The following is a 25,315-nucleotide window of genomic DNA, read 5'->3' as shown; positions in this document are numbered from 1 at the left end:
AAGGGCGCCTGGCGCCGGCGGCGCAGGGCCGCGTCCGGACGGGCTTTGCCCAGAGCCACGGCGTCGGCTCCCGCGCTTCAGCCCGTGCGCTCCCGGGGCAGCCAGGGGCGTCTCTCGCCCCCGGCGCCCCACGAGCGGCGTCCCGAGGCTGTCCTGCCCTGCCGGGGGGCGATGTGCCCCCCGCAGCCTCGGGCGGGCGTGCGGCTGGAGCTCAGCGCCGCCTGCGTGCGGGAGAGCATCCCTCGGACCCGGGGGCGCATCCCTCGGGCGCGTCCCTCGCACCCGGGTGCGCATCCCTCGGGCGCGTCCCTCGGACCTGGGTGCGCATCCCTCGGGCGCGTCCCACGCTCTGGACTTGGAGAAGGGGCGCCAGCTTCTGAAAAACCGTCGCCGGCCGGGAGCAATCCGAGACGCAGAGCTCCGGTGGGAAAGCGGCCGTTCTGCGCCGGCACAGTCGATTGCCATTTTACTAACTCAAATAAAAGCCTCAACTCGGCCTTTTTATTAGTACTATTTATTGCGAATGTTGAAATGTGGTGGGAACTAAGAGATGAACCGATCAGATAGGTAAGTCATATAATTAACTGGAAGACCCTTCCATGACAATTATATAGATAATCAAAGCCATTCAAGTGAGAAAACGCAACCTTGAAAAATGAAGTAGAGAGTTTAGTCATTGCCAAAACATACAAGAATATGTGTATTTAGGTATTTTACACAAAGGAAATCTTGTTTACAGAAAAGAGACCTTGTTGATTATCTGATACAATCAAGTGCTTGAGAAATATAGTCTCTTACAGAAAGAATTCCAGTTCTTCATGATTTAGAGACCTTCTTTCAGCTTGGAGTGCCCTCTTTCATATTCACAACTTGAAGCAGATAGTCCATCATCTAATAAAAAGAGAAGAGTATTATTCATAGAACATTCCTGAAAAAAAACCCGTTCACTAAGTTAATAAGCCTAATACTTATCTGCTCTGTGCATTCACATAACAAACACATTCCTAATATTTTTTCCCAAAGAGACCTCATTTGTCTTGGTTAGTGTAATAACCAGCTGCCAAAGTACGAGGAACATCCTTCTCCCAAATAATTCATTCCGCCTGCTATCTGATTTATACAGTGTCTCATTAGTGTTAAAAGGACGAGTCACAGAAACAATTTAAACCTTATTTTCTAACTTACTTTTTTACACTTAGGTGTAATCTTGCCTGATTCTGATCTTTAACTACTCTACCTAGAATTTATTCCCAGAATAAAGAGCAGGCAAGGTCCTCTCTTGCCTGGTGTTCGCTGAAAACAGAGTGAGGTAACTCAGGGGCACCACCCCAAGCCTAATTCCCACAACTACTGTGCTCAGCTCTCCAGCTTTTCCAACTGCTTGTGGCTCTCCCTGCTCTGGGTGAGTCTTTTAGAAAGATTTTGTATGGCTCAAGAGGCGCACGGCATGTTGTGAGGTGAACGACGCACTGGGTGAATGCAGGGTGACAAGCAAGACCCTGAACTGAGCCACCTGAAGTATGTGTCTGCACCTACTGCTGCAGCCTTTAGCTTCACAAATTACAGACCTTAAAGTTTTTAATCGACTGAACGTGAAAGAGTCTGCAAAATAAAGCCATCGTAAGGTGTTTCCTCACAGCACAGCCCATCTTCACCTCTGTTCAGAAGATGGGAACACATGGAGACAGGCTCCTCGGGGTTGGCATCTCCAACTCAGGCCATAGGAATTGCAGCCCCCTCGATGGCCAGAGGGTCTTGGGGCAGCGATTCCATCAGCTGGCAGCAGGGTTCAGGTCTGCCTTCCTCTGGCCATATTTCACTGCCTCAGCCCAGACGGCCGTGCCCCAGGGAGCAATAACGGGCTGTAAATACGGTGTCAGTCTCTATCTCACACTCAAACACAAGCATCTAACACCAAGTACCAGCTTCTCGCATGCGCTGCACCTTCATCGCCAGTTCACTCTACCGTCCACCAAGGCAGGTAGCTACAGTCATCACTCCTGCACTCAGGCACCTTTGTTAGCTGTGGTACAGCAGCACCTTGAGTGAGGTGTTGTCAAACTGACAGTTGTGCAACACGGAGACCCTCACACCCAGAAAAATCTACAGCACCCAAACCCAGAGGTCATCTCTGCTCTGGTATCGCCATGCACATGCAGGACTGGATGTCACATGCAGACCAGAATCCCACCTTCATAGATAAATACCTCCTTTATTTAAAAAAAAAAAAAAGGATTATAATTGCTTAAATGTTTCAGAAACCATCACAATGCTCAGCAAAGCACATTCCTTCTGACCTCTGGGTTTCCTCCAGCTGGGAGGCAGATCTCAAAAAAAAGCAGAGCTGGACTTTGAGGTGCTGGGTTTTTATTTCTGAAGCCAAAGGGAAAACAAATCTCTATCTTATCTGGGCTGCAGGGAGCTGGGCATTTGTGCCTGGCAGTAGGAAAGCATGAGTTAGGTACCACTTCCACAGTTAGGATTTACTTCAAGGTGAGTGCTGGAAATCAAAGGTTCTGTGGCAAAATGAGTTGTCATACATCATAGTCTCAGGAAAGATACGATTTATTTTACTATCCACTGGAGAAATAAGGCAGTAACTATTCCACGTAGGTGTTCGGTGCCTGACCATAGGCCTGTGGGTATTATTCAGGGTAAAAGCACACACATAGGGATATGATTCAACTTACCGGAGGCAACTTCCAGCCTTCATGAGCACAATTTATTACCAGATACTTTCAGAAATCAAAATATTTCCCTCTTTACATAGCATAATGGAATTTGTCCATCTAATTCGATTACAAAGCTGCACGCTGCAGAGCTGAAGATGACATAAATAGTTTCCCTTTTCCATAGGATTAATCCCAGGTATTGCACTCATCACTGTCATAAAGCAAGAGCCAAAAGAAACCTATGGCCAGGGTTCATAACAGTGGTGTAAAAGAGACTTAAACCGTGCCTTAATCCAATGGGTCAGTTTTTCCCCATATTCAAAGTATTTACCCCAACCAAAGTATTCACTGACTTCACTGCGCCAGGATTACGAGAGGGAGACTGGGCTGAAGTTTGCCCGGGAATGTTAACAGAAGAATACGGGAAGAAAGAGCTCTTCCCACTGCTATCTTTAGGAGGGTGTGTTTCTCCTTTTACTCTATTTCAATGTCACCCAAGAGAATCCTGCGGCCGTGTCACTGTTACCACACCTGGCACGTTGTGGAGAAAGGAGTTTTCCAGTAAATCCTGCAATTTGCATGATGCCATTTAGACCTCGATCACTTTCTGCAAAACCTCACACAGCTCCATCCCTCAGAGCGATCGGGTTTGCCAAAAGAACAGGGGGAACCTGCTGTTGCCTTGTGGAACAGCACTAAGGAGCACGCGAGCCCGAGGCACGGCGTGGAGGGTCCCGGGCACACATTACAGCTTGTCACAGCCACAGCCGCACTCTGCAAGACAACAACTGCCCACGGTGGTGGCCAGTGCCGTCAGCTGGGGGAAGGATGGAGCTGGGAGCAGAGGGACCTCTCCAACCCAGCCTGCCTGCTGATGGGCAGCACCGCAGGAGAGCCAGCACAGCAGCCCCGGGGTGGGCTGCGTGCACCACACTCTCTGCCTTCACGCCTGCCTTTTTCTCCCCCAGCTGGCTTTCACTGGGCTAAGACAGAGCTTAGTGCCGATGCTGTGGTGGTCTGAGCACAAAGTGCCAGAAGAGAAAAGAATGGAAGGACCACACGTCACTGGGGAAGGGATCCAGCCCCTAATACTTGCCTGGGGTGTGCCGAGTTGGTGCCCGTTGGCACCACAGAAAACACAATCCCTGAGTGACAGCGTGTGATGGAGAGTAGAGCCTTTACCCTACCCACTAGTGCTCGAGAGGCATTCCTGCCGCTTCCCGGAGCAGCCCACCCGTCAGAGGTAGCCGGCGTGTCACTGGGAGATGAAGGCTGAATATATGGACTGTTTTTAGAGGTTTTATCTTACTTACATCTTTCCAACTGCTATTGTCATCTGTCTCCCAGGTGTTCCTGGAGTACCAGGGAAGTCCTCCTTTTAAAAAGTGAGCGCTTTTGTTTTCGTTCCCTTCCAGCAGCCGTAGCAAATACTTTGAGATCTCCTCCCACTGCAGATAGTCTTCCAGCTGCTTGATGTTTTCAGGTAATGCTGGAAACGGGGTCTTATTTTCTTCCTCGTAGGCGTAAGGGAAATCTCCAGTGCTCTTTTTCCCCATTAAATGTCCTGCAACAATAATGATGGTTAATTAAATGAACCACAACAGGTATCGACCTGATTGTTTCGACACCAGCTGAAGTTCTTCTTGGCCTACAGTAAGGAGGGAAGGGAAGGGGTGAGACGGTGTCAAAGCTGAAGCACAACCGGGACTGGCGACTGTGTCACCGTTTCGCACGCCGCTGATGTCCCCGGGCTCTCACACTACTTTGCTGGAGATGGGGCAGAGGCAACCAAGCATTTGCCGGGGTCTAGGGAGAGGCACCTGGCAAGATCTGCTGAAATAGGTGGTGGGTGGAGAAGCTGCCCCGACACGGGATGTGGGAGCTCTGGCGTGAGCCAGTGTCCCGGTGCCCCCCAGGGAGTTAAACCGGGCGCCCCTTTTGACACACCAGGCTTTGATGCCCTCTGAACAGAGCGAGGTACCGGCGGCGGAGGGGAGCGGGACAGGGCTGGGGAGAGGCAGCACCCGGAGCCCCCTCCGGGCTGACCCGGGACCGGAGCTCCCCGAGGGCTCGGCCGCGCCGCGGGGCGCCGGGGAGCGCGGGGGGGCTGCCGGCTGCCTTCGGGCTCGGCTCTGCGTTCCCGCACGGCCGCGCCCGGAGCTGGCAGTCTGCGCGGAGCCCGGCCGGCGGGCACCGGGTGGCCCGGACCGCGGAGCCGAGCGGGAGCGGCGGCGCCCAGCGCCGGGGGGGGGGCGGCCGGGCGCAGCTCCGCGAGTCCCGCTGTGCCCCGGCCGGGACTTACCCACAGCCCAGTGGCTGCCGCGGGGGTAGATCTTGGTGAGCGCCGGGGAGCCGCCGGGCGTCAGGGGCGCCGCGCCGCCCTGCGCCGCCAGCAGCGCCAGCGCCAGCAGCGGCAGAGCGCCGGGGCGCCGCGGGCCGCCGCCCATCGTGCCGGTGCCGGTGCCGGTGCCGGTGCCCGTGCCCGTGCCCGTGCCCGTGCCGCCGCCGAGCCTCCCTCCGCTGCGGGCCGGCTCCAGCTCCGGCTCCGTCTGGCGAAGCGCTGCTGCCGCCGGCGCCGCCGCCGCCCCCCATTTATACGGAGCCGGGACCGGGTGCGAGCGGAGCTCCTGCGCCTGACGCCTCCTCACGGGGCCGGGGCTGCGGCCGCCCCCGGCCCCCCGTGCCTCCCTCCTGCCTCCGGCGGGGGCGGGGGCCGCTGCCGGCAGCCCCGGCCCCCTGCCCGCCTCCGCGCCCCGTCAGGCTTCCAGCGGGAAGGGGTGGGGAAGCGAGGGGTGGCCGGCCCCGGGGATCCGCTGTCCCCGGCGCTCGCACCCCGACGGGCTCTCCCGCCGCGCCGGGGGCAGGTTTCCGCCACGGGAACCGGCTCTCTGAAGGCGAAGTGCCTGCCAGAGCATCCCACCTTCCGCGGGAGACAAGACGGTGCCCGCAGCAGCGCTTCGCTGCTCCAGGCTGAAACGGCCAAAGAGGCTGAAAATCTTTTAACGAGAGCGCCCGGGAAAGAATAAATCAAAATACTCCAGCTCAAGCGGGGGAACAAGAGTAAAACGGCTGAACTCAGCGAGCAACATCACCCGGAGCTCACTGAGACCGATCCCGTGCAGAGTTTGGTTTAATTTCCAGTGTCACATAAACCTTCAGTCACAGGCGACATTGACGTGATCCGCTGTCCTAGCACAGGGACCCTCCAGGCTCTCCAGCGCCCTGAGGCACCTGGAACTGGCTGACTCTGCAGTAGTGGGTGGGGAGATTTCCCTCCCGGAGAGGCAGTGCAGAGGAAAGGGTGGGGGAACCAAAAATACGGCTGTGGAGGCCCTGGAGTGGTGAGCTTGAAAGCGCTCTCAACTCCAGGAGTTTCACTGAGGCAAAGGTGATGCGTAGTGGAGGGATATGGAGTCCTGATGTGCTGTTTGAGACAGGGATGAACCGATGAGGAACTGTGCGCTTTGTGTGATGACTTTGCTGCCTAGAGAGCGGTGTCAGAAGTGGGATCCACAGTTAAGAGAGCTGCCTGTGAGGAACTTGCCAGGTTCTTCAGCTGGCCCCGCATGACTGGAACCAAACTATACCCAGTGGAAACCGCTGTGGATGTGAATTAACATAATTAGTGGGCAGACTGTCTCGCACAATCTCTTTTGAAGCCAATTGTGTATCCTACTGTATGAGCTGGATTGTTCCCTTGTTTAGTCTTAGCTTATCGCGTCTTCTTTTACTGATTAATGTGATTCATGCTTTTATTTTGGTTATTAATTATGCATTCTTGTTTAATTTACAATAGCACTCTCCTGCCTCAATCACGAGTTGCGCTGTGCAGCCTGCAGCAGCGACAGACAACGTGTGCGCTGTGCTGAGCGACGGCCGATCAAATATTGCCATCAGTGGGAAACTCTAATTGTTCACTGCAACTCAGGACAGGAAATTAAACATTCAGGAAGCTGCCTGTTTTCAGAAATAAACCCCAGCAACCAAAACCAAACCAAAGCAAAATATTTGGCTTTCCTAAGCTACAGCGGCTGACTGGATGCTGTCTGACTGTCCTTGTCTCCCCAGGTTGTTGTGCTGGCCCACTGTGCTCAGCCCTGGTCCTTAGCCACCAGCCCACCGGACAATCAAACTGGGTTATCTGAAGCAAACCACCATCAAAAACTTGGTGTAAGATTGTCTGTTCTTCTGGAAAAGACAAAACCAGTGATTTTCCTCAACTTAAGCAACCCTACAAGCCTACTGACCCCTTCTAGTTTTACCTGTACCTCTCCACTGACAGCTGCCATGGGAGGTGAGAGCCTTCTCGCTGCACTGTGCTGGGCCCGAGTTTGTTCTCTTTTCAGAAGAAACAGACCCCTGCAGAGTCTCTACTCCTCTAAGCACCACCTGTGCCTTGCTCAGAACTGACAGGCACAGTAACTGCCCTGGGATCATACTGCATCCTCAGCAGGCTCCCAGTCGTGTCCGGAGGGAGCGTGAGAGGCCGGCTTGTACTTTCCAAAGCAGGCTGGGCTGCACGACCACGCTGTCCCCAAAACACATCACACTATCCGCAATGTGTACTGGACCCATCACAAACTCTGCTCTGCTTGTCTGCGAGGCGCAGCTGGGGCTTTCCTCTGCCTGGCCAGAGGCTTGTGTGGCTTTGGGGATCAGGGCGTCTATGGGGACATTCTTAAGACCTTCCTCATCCTCTGTCAGCTTGGCACCCCAACTTCATCAGGCTCCCAGGGTTGGGGTAAACTGACCCTGCGCTTCCTCTTGGGGTGTGACACCACCCCCACTGTGCTCCAGGCCCTTCGTGGCTTTTCTTCAGTGGGACAAAACATGTAATTTGCTTTTCTGATGGGCAGTACATCCTCACCCTCGTGCTGTGGCGTGGTGGGACCAGGTCTCTGCCCATAGCTTCCCTGGGGCTGCCCAGCACTGTCCCAGACCTGACCTGTGCTCACCGCAGCACATGGCTCTTGGGAGCAGGCTGAGCTGTGCACAATTAGCATTGCTTTATCCACCTGTTCATAAGGACAAAAGAAGCTAATATGGATTTACTCTAATTCTTATTTTTAGTAGCCTTTTCAGAAAAGTAATAATTTGGTAATATTCTGGACCCCTCCCCATCAGAAGCAGACCCAGGGGCCATAAATGCTTGTTATCAGCTGACTCACTCGTTTGAGGCAACCTGTCTTTCCTAAAGCAGAAATCCAGTAACATAAATCTGTCTTTGAACATCAAGAAACAGCCCTTTTCTTTTTAAAATACCTCTCTACCTTTCGTGTGTCCCGTGGCAAAGTGAGTTATTGTTGTGCTCCATGGCAGGAAAACATTAATTGGTTTTAAATGGCATCACCACGATAACACTCTTTAATTTGCTTCCTTTGCGTTTTGGACAACTACAGTTGTTCTATCAACAAGGCAGGTTTTTGGAAATAAAAAGGGATAAAAGAAAAATGGGGTGCTGCTCTTTGTGCCTGACGTTAGAGGCAGCTAATATATATGTACAGAACAAACACTGGCTTAAACACATCACCAGTGTAATAACAGGGCACGCTCACCGAGGAATACTCGGTAAATGTTGGGGATGCTGAATGGACTAATCTCCGGCACCTCGCGGCAGCGGCCGGGGCGGGCGCTCTGCAAACAGCCTGGGCATGGGCTCTGCAGTAACCGGTCCCTGAAGAACCCAAGACATTTCCCAGAACAGAGCTCCTCAACTTCGCAGGGGCTGAACAGTGTGGAATAACAAACATTTATTTAATAAGGCACAGTTTAAGGTATTGGAAACTGTTTGTGCTGCACTTTAGGAAGCCTGAGGAGACCTGGCTGGTTGGAGTAACTAAAGCGATGGCTTATTGCCCGTTCAGTGTACGTTGGTGTGTGGTATGAGCCATCACCTCCTTTGGCTGTGTGAGATGCTTGTGTCAGAGCAGCTCAGTATGTGAGAATTCAGATGGGAAGGACCTGTGTGGCTGCATCCTCAGGGCCTGCGCTGGCTTCAGGCACCCCCGGGTGTGCAAGCCAGTTACAGACCTGTCCGGACCTCAAAGGGAAGCTGCAGCCTGGGAGCAGAGCCAGCAACTGGAGAGAGAAGTTGTATTTGTAGAGGAGGGAAGGCACCTTGATGCATGAAACGTGCAGGATCGTAACCCATGTGTTACTAGTCAGCCCCACCCCAACCTGCCAAAACAGGGGCAGCTGCATGGCTTGTCCCTCAGCCCGGAGCGTGCGGGGAAGATGCTGGGTGAAGCACAGGGACCAGCGATGTGCAGACTGCGGCTGGGGGCTGGCTGTGCCCTCGCTGGCAGCTGTTCCAGGGGTGATACACAGGCGAACTGGGGCAGAACAGAACGGCGTAGTGAGGCGGAGTGGAGCCCCAGTCCTCCCCTCATCCAACGCCTGACCCCCCGGGGTTGAGCAGAGCTTCCAGCCTGTTATTAAGGGGGTTGTCCAGGCACCTCTCCAAAGGTAAGCCTGCTGGTGATCTGCAGAGATAGGACAAGAATGTTTTCAGAAACGATTGCTAAGCTGGCAAAGAAGAAATGAATCCCCACATGAGAACAGCTTAACGTGCTTCATTGTTTCCACCTTCCTTTCAGCCTGGTTCAGTGTCCAACCACTGGCACAGTAACATTTTAGTTACCATTCGGATGGAATTGCCTCTTGCCTTCTCAGAGGCACACTGAGTCCAGCTCCGTCTTCTTTATACCCCTCCCACACCGAGGCAGGTATCTGCGTGGGATCTGCCCTTATTAGCTGCAAACAAAGCTATTGTTTTCCACAAAAGAGAACGTAAATTACCTGAAACAGTTATTTTATGTGGCTGACCGGAGCTGCTTTGGTGGGTGCAATTAGATCTCAGGGCACCCAGGCAAAGCCAGGAAGATAAACTGGGCCTGCACCTTCATCCAACATTTCACTGAAAGAGTTTCCTTCCACTGACAAGCACGTTACTCCTTGGTGCAAGTCAGTTCTGCAAGCGAAGATTCATCAGGAGGGGTTAAATGAGACACAGGTACTATCCCCAAGAAACAACCACCTTTCCCCCTGAGCACGAACCCACATGTTTAGATGTCACCCTAGTGCCACGTTCCCTCAACACAAGAGTAAATTCCCCTAATAACGTGTGGGGTCTGTCACTTGGCGTATGCCTAAAAGCACAGGCGCAGAGTCGGAGCTGGCTGTGGTTGCACTGGGGTAGGGGGATGGAGATAAATCCTGGTTTCAGCCATGCTGGGTGGGAGAGGGTTGAGAGGAATCTTACTACACACACACACCATCGCCAAAAATCGAATTATTCTCTCTCAGCTGTGGCAGTACACTTCTGGGAAGGCTGCATTAAGGATACCTAAATTATTCTGACATGCTGTTTATTATACTCAATTTTATTTCTACACAATTCGACACAAAATAAGTCATTTTTATAATACAGTTTGTCATGAAAACTGCTTAGTAGGACACAAAAGAAGTAATACTCCTTGGAAAAATTCAGCAGTTATCTGCTTTTCAGCACTAGCAGTTGCAACAGAAGAGGTGCCATTATCATGTAATGGTGTATTTTTGTAGAGGTAAGGGATTACAGAAGAAACAACACTCCCCAGGAAAAAAGCATCATGCTGTTCCTCACCAAAGCTACAAAAACAAAGCAAGCAAGGAAAACAAGCTGCTTTGTTGCAGGTACAACACTGACATTTGAGGCCAAGAAGAGAAAAATCCAGAATTTCATACAATGCAGTTATCAGGCAAGTTTTAAAACGAAAAATCAATTTTCTGTTTAACACTGTTCAGGTATCATATGATGGAAGAGAACAATACATTCTCAACACCAGAACAGCAGCTCTGTCTCACCCTGACTGGTAACGGCACCGCCCTGCTACTCACTCGGTAAGTTGCAAGTGTTACCAAGGCCCCACAAAACCTTTTCGTTAGGCTTGGTTGATGGCTGGGAACATAAAAGGCAGAAGGGTTAACAGCCTCAGTTCTAGAAACACACAGTCCCTGAAAATCATGCCTCTCCCATGAGGCTGCTTTGGCCCAGCACCACAAAGGGGCAAGCTTCAGGTTCAGAGAGAGAGCTCCAAGTTTCCATTGCTCAGTTCTGATCACAAGGAAAGACCCTCTCTCTTCCCTATCTTTGTCAGACTGTATCTAGACAACCTTCTTTAGGAACAAGACTAAGCCCCTGTGACTCAGTACCTGTTCCAACCCATGTGCCGTGTCCTTCCAAGCACCAGTGAGAACGGTTTGTGCAGCTGTGAGAAGAGAGGGTGCTGACAGAGGTTACAAATAATCAAGAAGGGGGAAAAAAAAAAAAAAGAGAGAGGGAGAGACTGAGAGACCAGAGAGGACGGAGGAGGAGGTGGGTTCTGATGTGGTACCACTTCAGAACCGCACAGCGTGCCAAGGCATGCCACAAGCTGCCTGAGCACAGGACAGTCAAGGTCTCCCAAAGCAAAAGGCTAGCTGAAAGCAGCAGCTATCCAGCTGAAAGCAGCAGCTATCCAGCTGAAAGCAGCAGCTATTTACATTACATAATTAACCCACAGCCAAAAGTTTCACTTATTCATCGTATGTTTATTTAGACAAGACAAAAGCTTGTGGTTTTGTAACTGTATAGAGAAATGAACACATCTGAAATATATTAGGTTCCCCCCCGTATATTTAACTTTGTTCCTGGAAAATTGACCTTTTTGTCTTTAGGATTCACGTTTCAGCAGTACGTACGCTCCCATTACTGCCAGCAAAGCATACTGCAAAAGAAACAGAGGATAAAGACCCATGAGAATTTGTCTCCATAACAGCTCTGAAAGGATGAAGTGTTCACAGCATGCCCTCTCTGAGGACAGGGGTTGTGTTCCCACAGAGTATTTTAGGGTGATCCCATCTGGGTCACACAACTGTATACGCTTCACTTGTGAAATTCCCCTAAGTGACACATTTTCAAGTGACTGCAAACACCAAGTTCTACTGGGTAACAAGCTCAAGTACCCAAGAAAACACATCTTGCCTTACGTTAGGCACCGAGCCACAGAAACAAATTCACGAACACACAGGATTCCCTCCACCTCTCCCTGCTGCTTTAGTTTTAAATCCGAGCATGCAGAACACCTACCTTAAACTTTGGGTAGTCGTTCATTATGATAGTCACCATACCAACATAAGGCAAAAATCTGTAGTGGCAAAACAGATGAACACAAAATGAACTCTCAGGTATCACACAGAAATGTTTCAGTGTTACTCAGACTTTACTATTTCAGATAATGGATTTCAGAGGAAAAAGGCAGCATGAGCTTAAAAGACACTTTATTTAAGAAATTTAAACCCCCACCATACCAGATCTGGTTTGCACCAAGAGAGGAACTGATTTAAACTCTGAATTTTCTATTTTAGTTACAAAGAACACAAACATTTTGTACCACTTACCCTCTTGCTCTTCCAACAACATCTTTCTTCTCTAACCAGTTCTGACCTTCTTTGTACAAGCCTCTGTCATCGACTTCGTTGTTATCACCTTTAGTCAGAAATTTGATGTTCCCATTTTCTCTGGAAGGCAATGAGGTGACAGGCTAAATACCACTTAAATTAAGAACCTCAATTAACCTATAAAGCAAAACACAAATGAAAAGTGCTACGAGATTAGATAAGGATGTTTACTTCCAGTCCTGCTTATTTAACAAACACCATTAAACCATCAATGTGACAGACTTTACTGACAGAGTCAATGGGTTTTACACAAGAGAAGCCTTTTCAAAGGCCCCTAGATTGCCATCTGATGTAAGCAATCACAGGGTGGAGATGAAAGGGAACTGTCTGCCCAAAGCAGGCACTGCACTTGTGCAACAGAAGCAGTAGCTGCCTATCTGGGGACAACCAACCCAACCCGACCCAACCCCCTGAGCCGCTGCATCTCCAACAGAACAGAAATTTAACTCTGAAATACTGAACAAAACTAGGAGGGGTGTGTGAGTGGGGCTGTACACTTCCTGTTTCAACACTACCATTTAAATAAAACTTCAGTTTACAGTTAAGTTTACACACAGAAGTGCCTCTCTTGTCTGTGAGGGAACTGCTTATCATACCAGCCTTCCGCAGCAGAAGCAAACCCCAGGAACCCACCTGCTGCTTTCCAGCGTCAGCTGTTGCTGGCACTGCGACTAAGAGCCCCAAGAAGAGTGAGGATCTCTTCTCTCATTCTGGGCCAAACCTCTGCCTTCTGGCAAACGTCAGTCAGCAAAGATCAGACACTCAGCAGGCTTCCCTTTAGTTCTGGTTCTGAATATTCGCCTTCTGTCAGAGATTTGCTTTTAGCAGCAGCTGTTTCTCAGCACCACAGTCCAATTCTACACCAGTCAGCCCAGAAGCAGATCTGCTCCCAGTCATTCTGCTGCTGCTGGCAAAACGGATGTGTGCAGCTTGTGTTGCTCCTGGGCATCGGTTTACCTACTCCGAGCCCAAGCAGCTTTGCTGAGGGACAAGTCAGGTTCTCAAGAAGTGTGCCGCAGAACTGGGGACAGAAGTGGATCACAAAAGCAGCTCACACCCTAGAGATGAGTTTTATCTCACAGCATACCCTCACACCCTCACTTGCCTTTTTGATAGCATACTAACAAATGACAATGGCAGAGAAAGCCAGGGAGAAGGACGCGACATTCGAGACAAGGGAAAGGCCAAGGTGCATTACTTTTCATGTATTTTGATTACTCTGTGAACTATTGGAATGTCTCTGCCTTCAACTTTAAAAACAACTATTTCACCAGCTCTGATTGGGTCATCATGGAAATTGGTTAAGAACAACAGGTCTCCCCTGTGGAAAGCCGGTTCCATGCTGCCACTACAAACAGAAAGAAAGAGAGCTCGTTAACACGACCGTAAAGGACAGAACCGCCATGGAAACAAAGAACATTTCATTCTTACAGATAAAAACAGGACTTTAACTGAAATCTGTATCTTCACCCATTCAGTAACGCTACAGGGACATTTAACAGAGCCCAAACCTCAGTCAGTCCCAAGCTGGGCCAGCCTGCAGACAGCTTTCTGGAGAGAAAAGGAAGGAGCAAAGTCCTGGCCTTTTCTCAAAGCCAGGCGTCGTGTCTTTCGGTAACAACCTTTAAGGTGGGATTCCAAATCCCACCACTGACAATGTGAGCAGCATCTTTCCACTACAACACTGGTTTTTACTGCCTGTATCCCTTGCTGGGCACATATTTGGTTTCTGTAAGGCTGAATCTTCCATGAACATGTGCTTAACTTCACACACTTGACCAGCACTCAGGGGTCTGCAGGGCTGGCTCCTTATACACCAGAAGTAAGACACCGCTGGGAGAGAAGCAGCCTACAAGCATAATTTACTCATGAAAGGAGCCTTACTGTAACACAATTTTAATATAAATATACACATGGCAAAAAAGCCCCCAAGACAGCCAAACCTGAAAATGTTCAGTGGCTTCAGCAAGTGCCACATATTTATTTTGGCCAGGAGACGACAGAAGCTTCACAGAATTGCATGTGTTTCTATTAAATCTGAATTGATTTTTGGGACTCCTAACCCCTATCCTGGGGTTTCTAACCCTAGGCAGCAATATACACAAGCAACCTGGTCATGAAGTGAGCCAACCTAGGTTTTCAAAGGTTTCATATGTCTACTGCTTGTAGGAAAAATAGACTAGTTACAAAAGCAGGCTTTGCTAAGTGGGCAACACTACTTACTGCTAGCTCTGTCTGAGTACTTTTCTGAGTAAGTGGATCTGCCCAGGGGGAAGGGGAGGAGACAGAGGGCAAAACAGTATTTGAACTTTAACAGAAGAACCTTTATGTTGACTCACCTGAGCACCACCACAATGGGGCTCTCGCTGCCAGTGATGACGATCAGCCCTTTCCATATCATCAGGGCAGACGACACAATCATAGCAAAATTCAAGACTTGGTAATACAGCTGTATGGAAGAAGAGGATTGTTTCCCCAGGTTACTGCGTGGCACTGGGAAGCCCAGTACAGAGTTCCAGCCCAGCACTGAACCCAGGCACCGCGCGTCTGTGCTCGCATCGCATCCCCACAGAAGCCTCATGGGACAGGCTGCCCTGCCCAAGACCCGACCTCACCAGCCACACTGAGGCATCGAGCTCTCACCCACCCCGTGCTGCCCTCTCGGCTTGCTGTGCCCATGCCCTGCCCCATCTGCCAGTGCTCAGAACTAGAGTACTCAGAGCAGAGACTTCTAAATGCAGGAAGCCAGAAGGCAACTGATCAGATCTTTTCTGATCCCATGTCCCCGACTCCTACCTGAGCTCCTGAGTACCCAAGCACACATAAGAGATACTGTACTAGAACATCTTTGTTTACCAAGAGGAGCTGTGGGGGTAGAAGAGACGTGACAGAGAATAGTTCCCTGTTACTGCAGGCAGAAATTCCTTTGATCGACTTGACCAACGACACTCCTCAAGCCCCACTGCTTTGCCAGCCACTGCAGCCATGGAAATGCTTCCTTCACACTAGCCTCTGTTTTTCTTTTTCTTGGCAACACACTAAGAACCTCAGGGGGCAAACAAGCCTGCACACCTCCAGTTATCGTGTGGCTTGCTGATGTCCAACACGGAACCAGAGATTCATTCTGCTGGAGAAAGTGGCTAGCACTGGCCTGGCCAGGAACGGCCTCTGCTGGGTGAGACACTGACTGGATGTCTGGGCCCAGAGGGTGGGGTGAATGGAGCTAGATCCAGCTGAATACCAGTCATGAGTGGCGTCTCCCAGGGCTCAGTCCTGTTCAATGTCTTCGCAGATGACCTCGATGCAGGGATTGGATGTTCCCTCAGTAGATTTGCAGATGACACTAAGCTGGGAGGAAGTGTTGATCTGCCTGAGGGATCTGGACAGGCTGGATCCATGGGCTGGGACCAACGGGATGAGGTTCAACAAGGCCAAGGTTGTTATGTGCTTGGGCCATAATAACCCCGAGCAGCGCTACAGGCTGGGGCAGAGCAGCTGGAGAGCTGTCGGGTGCAGAAGGACCAGGGGGTGTTGGGTGACCCCAGACTGACCAGGAGCCAGCAGTGTGCCCGGGGGCCCAGGAGGCTTGTGCCAGAGCCAGCGTGGCCGGTAGGGCTGGGGAGGGGCTTGTGCCCCTGGGCTGGGCACAGGGGAGGCTGCGCCTGGAGTGCTGGGCCCAGTGCTGGGCCCCTCACTATAAGACAGACATCAGGGTCCTGGAGCGAGTGCAGAGACGGGCAACCCGCTGGGGAACGCGCCTGACAGCACGCGCGGCCCGCGCAGGCCCGACGAGCCGGCCGCAGAGCCGCGCTGCGGGGCTCCGAACCCCCTGGCTCCCGGCCGCCGGGGCCGAGCCGGCCACCGACAGGCCTGCGCGGCTGCCCGGCGCTCCCCCGAGCCCTGGCGCTCCCCCGAGCCCGGCCGCCGCGGCCTCCCGCCCCGGGCAGCCCCGCAGCCCCCGCCCCGGCCCCGCGCCCGGCCGGTACCTGCCGCTTGTTCATGCGCCGCAGGTCGCCGAACAGATCCATGGCGGGGCCGCCGGGCCGGGCCGGGCCGGGCAGCTACCGGCGCCTCCCTCGAGAGGGGGCGCGGCGGAACACAGCCGGACCTCGGCACCGGTCGCCAGCCGCCGCTACCGCCGACCCGGGGCGAGGCGGCACGGCCCCTGTGCTCCCCGGGAGTTGTAGTCTCCCGGCTCCCGCCGCTCAACTCCTATCGGCGGGCCTCGGCGGCCGGCTGGACCACAATTCCCAGCGTGCACCGCGATGAAGGGGCCTGAGAGCGAGGACCCTCGCCTCCTGCCCCTGGAGGCGCCCGGCCGGTTCCCTGCCTGAGACGGCTTCTCCGAGGGGGAGCTGGGACCCCGCGGCACGACGGAACGAGCCGAGCTGTCTGTGGGGCAGCAGAGCGGCGGCACCGGCCCGCTGAGCCGCCTCGGCGGGATCGGGCGGCTGCCGGGGCCTCCCCGCAGGGCTGCCGCTGCGTGTGCGCAGCTCATTGGCGGGCTGGACCCGGCGGGAGGGGGAAGCGCAGGCGGGTGGGGCGGGGCCGGGCGCTGGGGCCGGGGGCGCGGTGGGGGCTCTGCCGGGGCGTCTTGCCGGGCGCCGTCCCTCGGCCTCGCCGCCAGAGCCGGCACGGGCTGCGCCTCGGCGGGCGCTCGGGCCGGGGACAGCGGCCTCCCTGCCCGCCCGCCTGCCGTCCCCTCGCCGCGGGGCCCTGAGGGGCGGTGCCTGGCGGCGCCGCCCCTCTGCCTGCGAAGGGCCGCGCGAGCCCGCAGCAGCGCCCGGCGCTTGGTGAGCCAGGGAGAGGGTCTCACCCAGCTGCGGGTTGGCTCCTGCGGGCCGTGGCAGTGCGGAGCGGAGGACACCGGGAAGTGCTGCTGAGCCGGACGCTCGTGGCCGAGTCTCTGGAACTGGGAGCGCCTCCCGCGTGCTCCTTCAGACGAGTCTCTTGATGAATAAGCGACAGTTGCTTCTGCAGGTGTTGGGTGTGTGCTGCGAGGCTGATGCAGAACCCATGCCTGTTGATGCGCCTGTAAACATCGTCAGTGCTGCCTGAATCCTCCTTTTCCCTGCCCAGCTGCTCCCACAATGCGTTTCCCACACGTCTGGTACCACTGGGAACTGACAATCACAGAACTACTAATTAAAGCATATCACACGTAAGCTACCCATTGTCTGATTACATTTCTCTCCCAGAAAATTGTGACTTTCAAGCAAACAAAGGCCAAATTCTCATTTATGCCAGAAGCAATTGTACCTGGAGTCAATCTAAAAGCCTGGCTGAGTATCCTACTAATTTACTCTAGGGTGACAGAACCAGCAACTCATAGGCAGTTATAAACAATGTGACTGAATTGTCACATTGGTTTAATTATCTTTGTTAAATATTCTTTGCCACTGGAATGAAATCTTTATGTTATTTCTTGTGGCCATGGATGTGTGTTTCACGTTAGCTGTGAAAACAATCCTATTAAGTATTGTATTTGCCTTAATAAAAGAAACCCCACAACAAACCAGCTTTTGCTCCAAAATACTGTGTACCACACCCACATTCCTACTGCAGTGGGACAGAGTTAAACTGTAGTTTGCATTTAATTGTATGTTTGCGTTTAGTGGTAAATATCCAACACGCTTCTCTTACCCCTTCTTCTGCTTGGGAGGTTATTTTACACCGGTGGGGATGTCCAGAGTTAACAGTGTCTCCTCCAATCCCTTGTTTCAGACTGGTTTTCCTGGGTCAGTGCTGAGCAGCTCAGCACGGTGGTGCAGGACTGTGACCTGGCTCTGAGTGACAAAGGGACTGGGCAGGAACGGAAAGGTATGGTGGATAGACCTAGGGGCTGGCTGATGCTGTGCTGTCCTGTGGCTTGCTGCAACCTGCAGTAAATCACAGGACTTTTGAGGCTATTGTGGGGTTTCATCGATGTGGAGGAGACAGAAGGACTTGGGATGCTATGGTGGCTTCCTGCAAGCATGGCCCTGCGCTGTCTCGCTGCAGTTGGGAAGTCACCAAGTGAAAGCCTGGAAAGGAATGGGTGACTTTGCATTCTGGACTCAGGTTGTGATGCTGCAACACAAAATGAAGGCAAACAGCTGTGATCATAGAATCACAGAATCACAGGGGTTGGAAGGGACCCCCAGAGCCATGGTGTCCAACCCCCTGCCAAAGCAGGGTCCCTAGGACAGGGCACACAGGGAGACATCCAGATGGGGCTGGAATCTCTCCAGACAAGGAGACTCCACACCCCCTGGGCAGCCTGGCCCAGGGCTCCCTCACCCTCACTGGGAAGAAGTTCTTCCCCACATTGGGGGGGAACTCCCTGTGCTCCAACTTGAGCCCATCACCCCTTGTCCTGTCCCCACAGACACTGAAAAGGGGCTGCCCATGTCCCCCTGCATCCCATACTTATTAATAAGGTTCCCCCTTAGTCTTCTTCTCTCCAGGCTGAACAGCCCCAGGTCCCTCAGCCTTTCCTCACAGGGAGATGCTCCAGGCCCTTCAGCATCTCTGTATCTCATGATATGAGAAGAATCTCTGAATGTTATTTGTAGTTAGTGCTGTAACTCTCAGAACAGGCAGAAAATGAATCTTGCCTAAGAATAAGCAGGAATGCAGTGATTCTGGGGTTAAATGACAAGCCATTTAGCAGGGAAATGGCAGCATCTGAGGGAAAGGAAATGGCAAAGACTGGTCAGTGTTACAAGAAGTCCTTGCAGTCATTCCTAATGCAGAGAATTAAAAGTGGGAGTTCAGATGATGAAATCTAATTTTGCAGCAAATAGAGGGAGAAAGCAGAGCTGGTGTATGGAGGATTTAGAAAAGCTTGAAGCAGCTTAGCTTTTTGTTCACAGAGATGTTATGTTGCTTTGTCCAGGTCACAAACCCACACTGAATTCTGAGGCCAGAGTATCTTTGCTTGTATCTTCCCCTGCCAATTTGCCATTGTTTGGAGTTCCAAAGCTCAGAAAACACTTTTACTCACCTGTTGTCCATGGTGAGTCAAGGGAAACATATTGGGAATGTGCTTTTCTTCCTTCCCCACAGAGGCTAGGAATCACCCACACTTCTGGTGGTGGCTTTGTTATTTTACCATCTGGATGACTTAGATTATTAAAGGTTACATGTGTTTTGAAATCTTCCCATACTCTGGATGTTTGACTTCAGTATTTGTACAGTAGATCTTCTGGAGCTCTGGGGCTAGAAAATTATGCTAATTTCTTAGTACACAGCTTTTGACATTCTGGCTGATTTGCCAGACCTTTGCACACACCCAGGCACTGCTGCTACCTGTATATATATAACATTTGAATTACAGCTCTTTGTTTTCAGAGAGATTGGCCATGGGCAAATAACAAGCACTTTGCACCTGAGATGGGAAATGTAGGTTAATAGGCAAAGCCATACGAGTCCTTCTGCAGTCGCAGAGTGAAGATGAAATGCAGTAACTGATCCCCCCATGAGCACTCTTTTGTTCCAAATGCATTTGGAACTCTTTTGCTTCCCACTCCTGTTGCTCAACAGGCTGTTAGAGCAGCCAGTAATGCAGGCAGCACTGCCCAAAAGCACCAGGGTGCCACTTACACCAATACCACACGCTCCTCTGCGTTCTTCTGAGACACGGAGTGCTAAGCTGCCCATGTGGGTGGTTGTGAGTGCGGGAGGGTGGCCAGCAGGCAGCGTTGGAGGGGGACAGAGGTGTCAGAGAAGGGGTCTGCTTCAGAGGAAAGGGACTGAGGTACCATTGGCAGTGTCAGCAGGCAGCTTGTGTATTCGCACACACATCTCCTCTGCACCCACGTGCTGGAAGCCATGCTGGCACATGCTCTGGGTGATACTGTGCTTCACCTTCTTGGCTGCCTCAGTGTGTTCTTTCTTTTACCATCTCCATAAACAGGATCATTGATCTTGATACTTCCTCCCACTGCCTTTAGTTTGTTGTCAGAGGAACTGTGCAGGACCTGTCTCCAGGTCTTGTTACACCATGTTTTCACCCAACGTTACACAATTGAGCAGAGCTGCAGGGGACTCCACACTAGACTCAGTGTCTGCTCCTCTCAGTTTCTCAGAGAAACCAGTCTCTGGACACGATGCTGTTCTCTGAGCTGACAGGGCGTGCTGGGATAGCCAGCGTGCTGGGAACGTGACCCTGACTCTGTTGCCTCTGTTTCTGGCAGGGGTGGGAATGCCTGCAGCTCGGCTGTGGCAGCTGACTCCTAGGTCCCTCTTCCTTTGCTTTGCTGTGTGGTTTGCCTGTGGCTTTGTTATTTTCAGCAGTCCAGTCTCATTTGTTTTCATGCAGACGATACCCACTCATGTGTGGAGAGATGTTTTTTCTGGGAGCGAAGAACAGTGCAGTGGAGTACAACCCCAGGCACACACCTTTCCTCTTAGAAGTGATTTTTGAAGTAATTCCAGATGCTTCTGTCAGACCACACACCAAGTAGTCCCAGGCAATACTGCATGTCTTGCCTTTGAAATCCCATTAAGGTTCCTTAAAATTTGGCACCCAGCAGGCCTGACTCTGAGTGTCCATCTCTCTGGAGACGCAGGCCCTCGTGTTTGGGGTCATTAATGGGCCTTTCTGGCTTAAGTCTCCCTCTCCTAAGGGGCTTTCTTCCAGCCACTGGAAATAGAAGTGCAGACTTACACATCTGCTGGCTCAGATGGGGCTCTGGAGAGGCCCTTGGCTGTGTCTGACACACAGAGGGACCTGCAGAGCAGCACAAAGTGAAACACCAGCTGTTTACTGGCTCAGCTGACACTTTTTTATTAATCACAACAGTGATATTAATACCTGACGAATCTCCTGTGAGGCAGGAAAATAGGTTGCCTTGGGCTTTGTGGTGTTACGAGTAAAGGTTAATGTTTCTTGAGTGCCTTGGACAAGGTGCACACGGGCATTGATGTAACAGTGAGCTGGTGCATGTGCTGGCTGTGAGGGGTTTGCTGTCATCTCCCCCAGGTCTGAAGCAGCTCCGCAGGGATGCAGGGAGACGGGCTGGAACCCTGGATAGACCCGGAGCTCCGCTGCTGCCTTCCTGGCCTGGGGTCGGTTCACTTTCGGCACAGCTGACTTGTATGTCCTTAGGAAATGGGCTGGCTGAAGTGAAACTGCTTCTGGAAGGGTCTGGGAGCTCTGGGAGCACCAGATCCATCAGCCTTCACTCAGGAGGTGACTGTGGCCAGGGGTGTGAAGACAAGGGAGAGCAGGAGCATCCCAACAGCCAGGCTGAGGTATGACTGTTCTGGGAGCCATAGCTGTAACAGCTTAGGAGCCAACAGCAATGTCTCTGTGGAGGTAAGGTCACATGGCTTCTGTGCCTTCCCAGTGTGTTTAAATTCCTGAGAAGTTTTGATCCCCCCCACTCCCCATTTATCTGCTGCTCTTAATTTCTTGTCACCCCCGTGTCCTGAACTATTTAGGACTTTTCCACAATCTCTTCTCTCCGCAGTAACTGCATTACCTGGGAAGATGAGCAGTGTTGCACCAGTTACCAAGCTGCCTGGTAATGATACTAATTTACTTTGCTGTTTGCTAAACCTGCACTGAAGAACTGAGGCTGAAGCTCTGCCTGGAAGGACAAAAAAGGGAACGACACATGAGATGGGACTGCAAGACCTCAGTCACAGCACAGTTCAAGATGATCTGGCCGCTCGTCACCGAGTTCAGCGGGTACGAATTTGGCCTCTGGCTGCAGAATCTGCTCCTTGATGCTTGTTCCTTGACTTTTATGGTCGCCTGGAAGGTGCCTGGCATCACATGAGCGGAGCACATCGTGCACGGGAGTAGTCTCAGGGAGGTGAAACGTCTCGAGTGGCGCTGGTGCTGCTTGACGGGGAGATGTTTCTTTGCACATAAAGGGCTCTGCTCATCTTGCTAACAGCCACCGTATGCAAATATAACGACCCAGTGATATTCCAATTACAGCCTGACTGCATTCATCAGGGGCTGCTCTGCATCCCGACCGAGCACGTGGCAGTCACTTAAACCAGGAAATATGGCCTGGCGCAGGGAGCCGGGGCGGTGTCAGCCGGTGGTGGCGGACTCAGAGACATTCATAATGCCAGGCATCCATATCCCACCATCAGATTAGAGGCACTGAATGCAAAAGAGCAGAATTGAAGAACATAAAAGAAACAAAGTGGATAAAGGCTCCTGCCAAATTGCATTAGGGGTCCTATCTGGGAGGGGTACAGTGCTCGGATTAGTTTGCTAATAGTGGCGTTACTGCTCCCAGTACATTTTTACTTCAAAGTGGAAACCAGGGGCTCAGAGAAGAAACCTGCAGTGTCTCCAGTTCCTTTTCCATGTGAATTTGGGTCATTTTCAGTGCCCGATCTTTGCAAAACACCCTATAGCAGTGGAGGAGTGCAGGGTGCTCTGGGACGCAGCTCTGCTCCCAGCCTGGCTGTTGTCAGTCACCCCGGGAGATGCTTCTGGCTACAGAACCCGGTTGGGATGTGAAGCGCAGGGGTGTTGGTCGGGGCCCTGCTGTGTCTGCTGCGCTGCCCTGTTCACCCCGTTGCCACCCACTGTCTTCCCGGGCACCAGACACATAACATTTAGCAATGGTCTGAAATTCAAATACAGAGAATTGACTCCTGAACTGCCCTAATATTTGAGAAAGGTTTTAAACTAAAACGGGTTTTTCTGTGTCCCATTATCAGCCTGGCAGCTGTGTGTGTACGCTGGTGTACTGAGAGAGGTAATATTAACAGAACGAAAAGGGCAGAGTTACATAAAAACCCTTTTCAGACTAAATAGACCTGCTGTGCTCAATTCCCCACGGAGGTGTGGAACTGAAGAACATTCAGGCCTTTGCAGGTCAAGCTGTACATCTGTAAATGCCCTCCAGAAGTGAAAAATACCCCCCAAACCAGACAACTCTGGAAGTGCAGCAACTCTGGTCAGCCGGGTCCAACTTCTGCTGTACCGAGCTCTGCAGAGTGGCCAGCTGGCCAAGAGCAGGCTCAACGTGTCCCCAACAAGCCAGGTCAGCCCCATGAGTGCTGGGGGCATCATGCAGGGGTGGGCAGTACATCCCCGCGTTGTGCCCAGCACGTGTCCATATGTTACATGGATGCAGTGTGTCCCCGTGCTGTGCCCAGTGGCCCTGGATGCTCATGGGAGTCCCTGGAGGGGCCATGCACTGAACAACACGAATGTGCTCAGTTAATTACACACATTTCCCCGGGGCCAGGGGCGGCCATGGCATGTGCTGTGGGGCTGGGTGCTAGTCCCGGGGCCGCATGCGGGTCCCCTGGTGCTGTTGCTGTCCATCAGCTGGCACAGCAGGAGGGGTGTGTGACACTCACCTCTCAGCAGGCCTTGGCTTTACCTATGGCAGAGCAGACGTTTGGTTCCTGCGGGGCTGATTGCACAGACCCTGCTGGCTCTGGTGGACCTGGTGTCCCACTTCCCTCACTCATTGTTGCTTCTGGCCATCTCACAGCCTTTCTCAAGGGCATTTTTGTTGCTGGCAAATTGAACATCTGGAAAGCGTCTCGGTGTGGCCCTGAGCACGGTGTGTGGGGTGGCTCCATGCTGCCTCGCAGGGCTGTTGTAAACTCCCACACTGTCACTCTCTGTTCCTCGCCCACTGATCGCAGCGTGTCCCCGGAAGGAGCAGTCAGAACTTCCCTGAGTGGATTCTCCTGCATTGCCGTCCTGCCTGCCTGGCCTGGCACTGCCTTCTCCTGCCCAGCCTGGCTGCAGGTGCTGCCCAGTGCTGTCAGGACACACTGGGTGCCCAGGCTTCAGGCAGCCCAGGATGAACAGGAGCGGAGGGCTGTGCTGTGCTGCTGAGGAGTGCAGTGCCAGGCAAACAGTCACTGCCTTCCTGAGCGGGTGGCTGCAGCCCCAGTCATGCTGTTCCTCCAGAGATGCACACCTGGGAAGAAGTCTGTGAGCTCCATTCCTTGCTGCAGGGTGGAAGCAACTGTATGAGAAGGCACATGACAGAAATGATCGATCTATCTATCTATCTATCTATCTATCTATCTATCTATCTATCTATCTACCCATCATCTAATCTATCTATGTATCTATCTATCATCATCTATCCACCTACATACCAACCTATCCCTCCCTCCCTTTCTGTCTCTCTCTGTACAGACACACACACGCCTGCCAGGCACGACCGGTGGTGCTGAGCAATCCCTGCCTTTGCACAGGGCGCAGCAGGTGTGTGACCTGAGCCACAGCTTTGCTCTGCCTGCCTCTGTGCTCCCAGAAGCCTTCTCCAGTGTTCCTGTTCCAGCTGCTCGCTGGTGCAATGCTCGGTGGCTCTGTGTTCCACCCAAAGGGCGGCTGCGAAACAGCAGAGGCTTTACAAGGTTTAATCCATTACTGTTAAATCCTCGGAGGAAAGGAGGAGTAGGACAGAGTATTAGTGTCACCACTGTAATTGACTGTCAGTGTCAGAACATTAATTAAAAGGAAACAACTCAAATGTCAGAGCTCACATAAAAATATGTTTAACTATTTTCTTTACGGTTTACAGGAGGAAATAAGTAACTCCCCAAGGAGTGCAGACTGAGAGTCCTGCCTTTTCACCATGTCTCGGTGCTGACTTACGCTGTGCCACACACCCCCTTGTCTGCAGGAAGTCACCTTCCCACCAGGGAGAGCTGACACAGAGCAGGCTGGAGGCGCCCGCGGTGTCTGCGGTGGCAAAGGAGGCTCCACACCTCCGGCACGCTCGCTCTTGGAGGCTGTGACTGTGGGTGCCCACTGCACGGGCGCTGCGTCCCCAGGTCCCTCAGCCCTGTCTGCTCGCTGCTTCAGCCCATCTGCCTTCTGTGCCAGAGACTGCCTTCCATGCCAGAGGCTGGTTTGCCCTTCTGTGTGTCAGGCACTGGGTGTAACAACAGGCGTGACCAAGCCGCCCTCAATAGGGGTCCTGCTGCATGCTGTGAGGGAGATTCACCCTCCTACCTCTCCTGTCCTTCCTGCCCACATTTTGGGAGCCCTACCTGAGAATTCGTAGTTCAGGGTTTGCTGCCTGCTCCTGTGGGGAACATCTGGAACGTGCCCAACAGCTCCCGGGGACATGTCAGTAGCTTGTAGCCATTTGCCTCTCGGCAGCACCACTGGCGACGCGGGCTGCTCCTTCGCAGCATCCCTGGTGGGTGCAAGGCAGAGGAAAGGGAAAATAAAC

At 52.4% G+C, this 25,315-nt stretch overlaps 2 protein-coding genes across 2 annotated transcripts; both read right to left on the bottom strand.

Moving 5' to 3' along the window:
- Positions 1–837: 837 nt before the first annotated feature.
- GRP (gastrin releasing peptide) lies at positions 838–5,119 on the bottom strand (the record flags this gene model as incomplete). Its single annotated transcript, XM_084278873.1, has 3 exons — positions 838–891; positions 3,986–4,236; positions 4,975–5,119. 3 exons carry the CDS (start codon positions 5,117–5,119, stop codon positions 838–840), a joined length of 450 nt encoding a protein of 149 aa, XP_084134999.1.
- A 6,021-nt stretch (positions 5,120–11,140) lies between these two features.
- Positions 11,141–16,278, bottom strand: SEC11C (SEC11 homolog C, signal peptidase complex subunit). Its single transcript, XM_084278010.1, has 6 exons — positions 16,139–16,278; positions 14,492–14,601; positions 13,351–13,500; positions 12,093–12,212; positions 11,782–11,839; positions 11,141–11,419 (listed from the first exon to the last, which is right to left on the bottom strand). Exons 1-6 carry the CDS (start codon positions 16,178–16,180, stop codon positions 11,366–11,368), a joined length of 534 nt encoding a protein of 177 aa, XP_084134136.1. The 5' UTR covers positions 16,181–16,278; the 3' UTR covers positions 11,141–11,365.
- Between the last annotated feature and the right edge of the window lie 9,037 nt (positions 16,279–25,315).

The sequence above is a fragment of the Gallinula chloropus genome, assembly GCF_964237585.1.
Source record: "Gallinula chloropus genome assembly, chromosome: Z".
NCBI lineage: Eukaryota > Metazoa > Chordata > Aves > Gruiformes > Rallidae > Gallinula > Gallinula chloropus.
The sequence above is the reverse complement of the archived record's forward strand: the minus strand, read 5'-3'. Positions and strand labels throughout refer to the sequence as shown.

Bases quoted from the DNA above. Each gene is read 5' to 3' on its own strand.
- SEC11C (XM_084278010.1), bottom strand. From the start codon at position 16,180: ATGGATCTGTTCGGCGACCTGCGGCGCATGAACAAGCGGCAG. The intron at 11,840-12,092 runs GTAAGTGGTACA...TTGCCACTACAG, and splicing joins GTTGTTGGAAGAGCAAGAGG to ATTTTTGCCTTATGTTGGTA. The intron at 11,420-11,781 runs GTAGGTGTTCTG...TTTCTTTTGCAG, and splicing joins ACGACTACCCAAAGTTTAAG to TATGCTTTGCTGGCAGTAAT.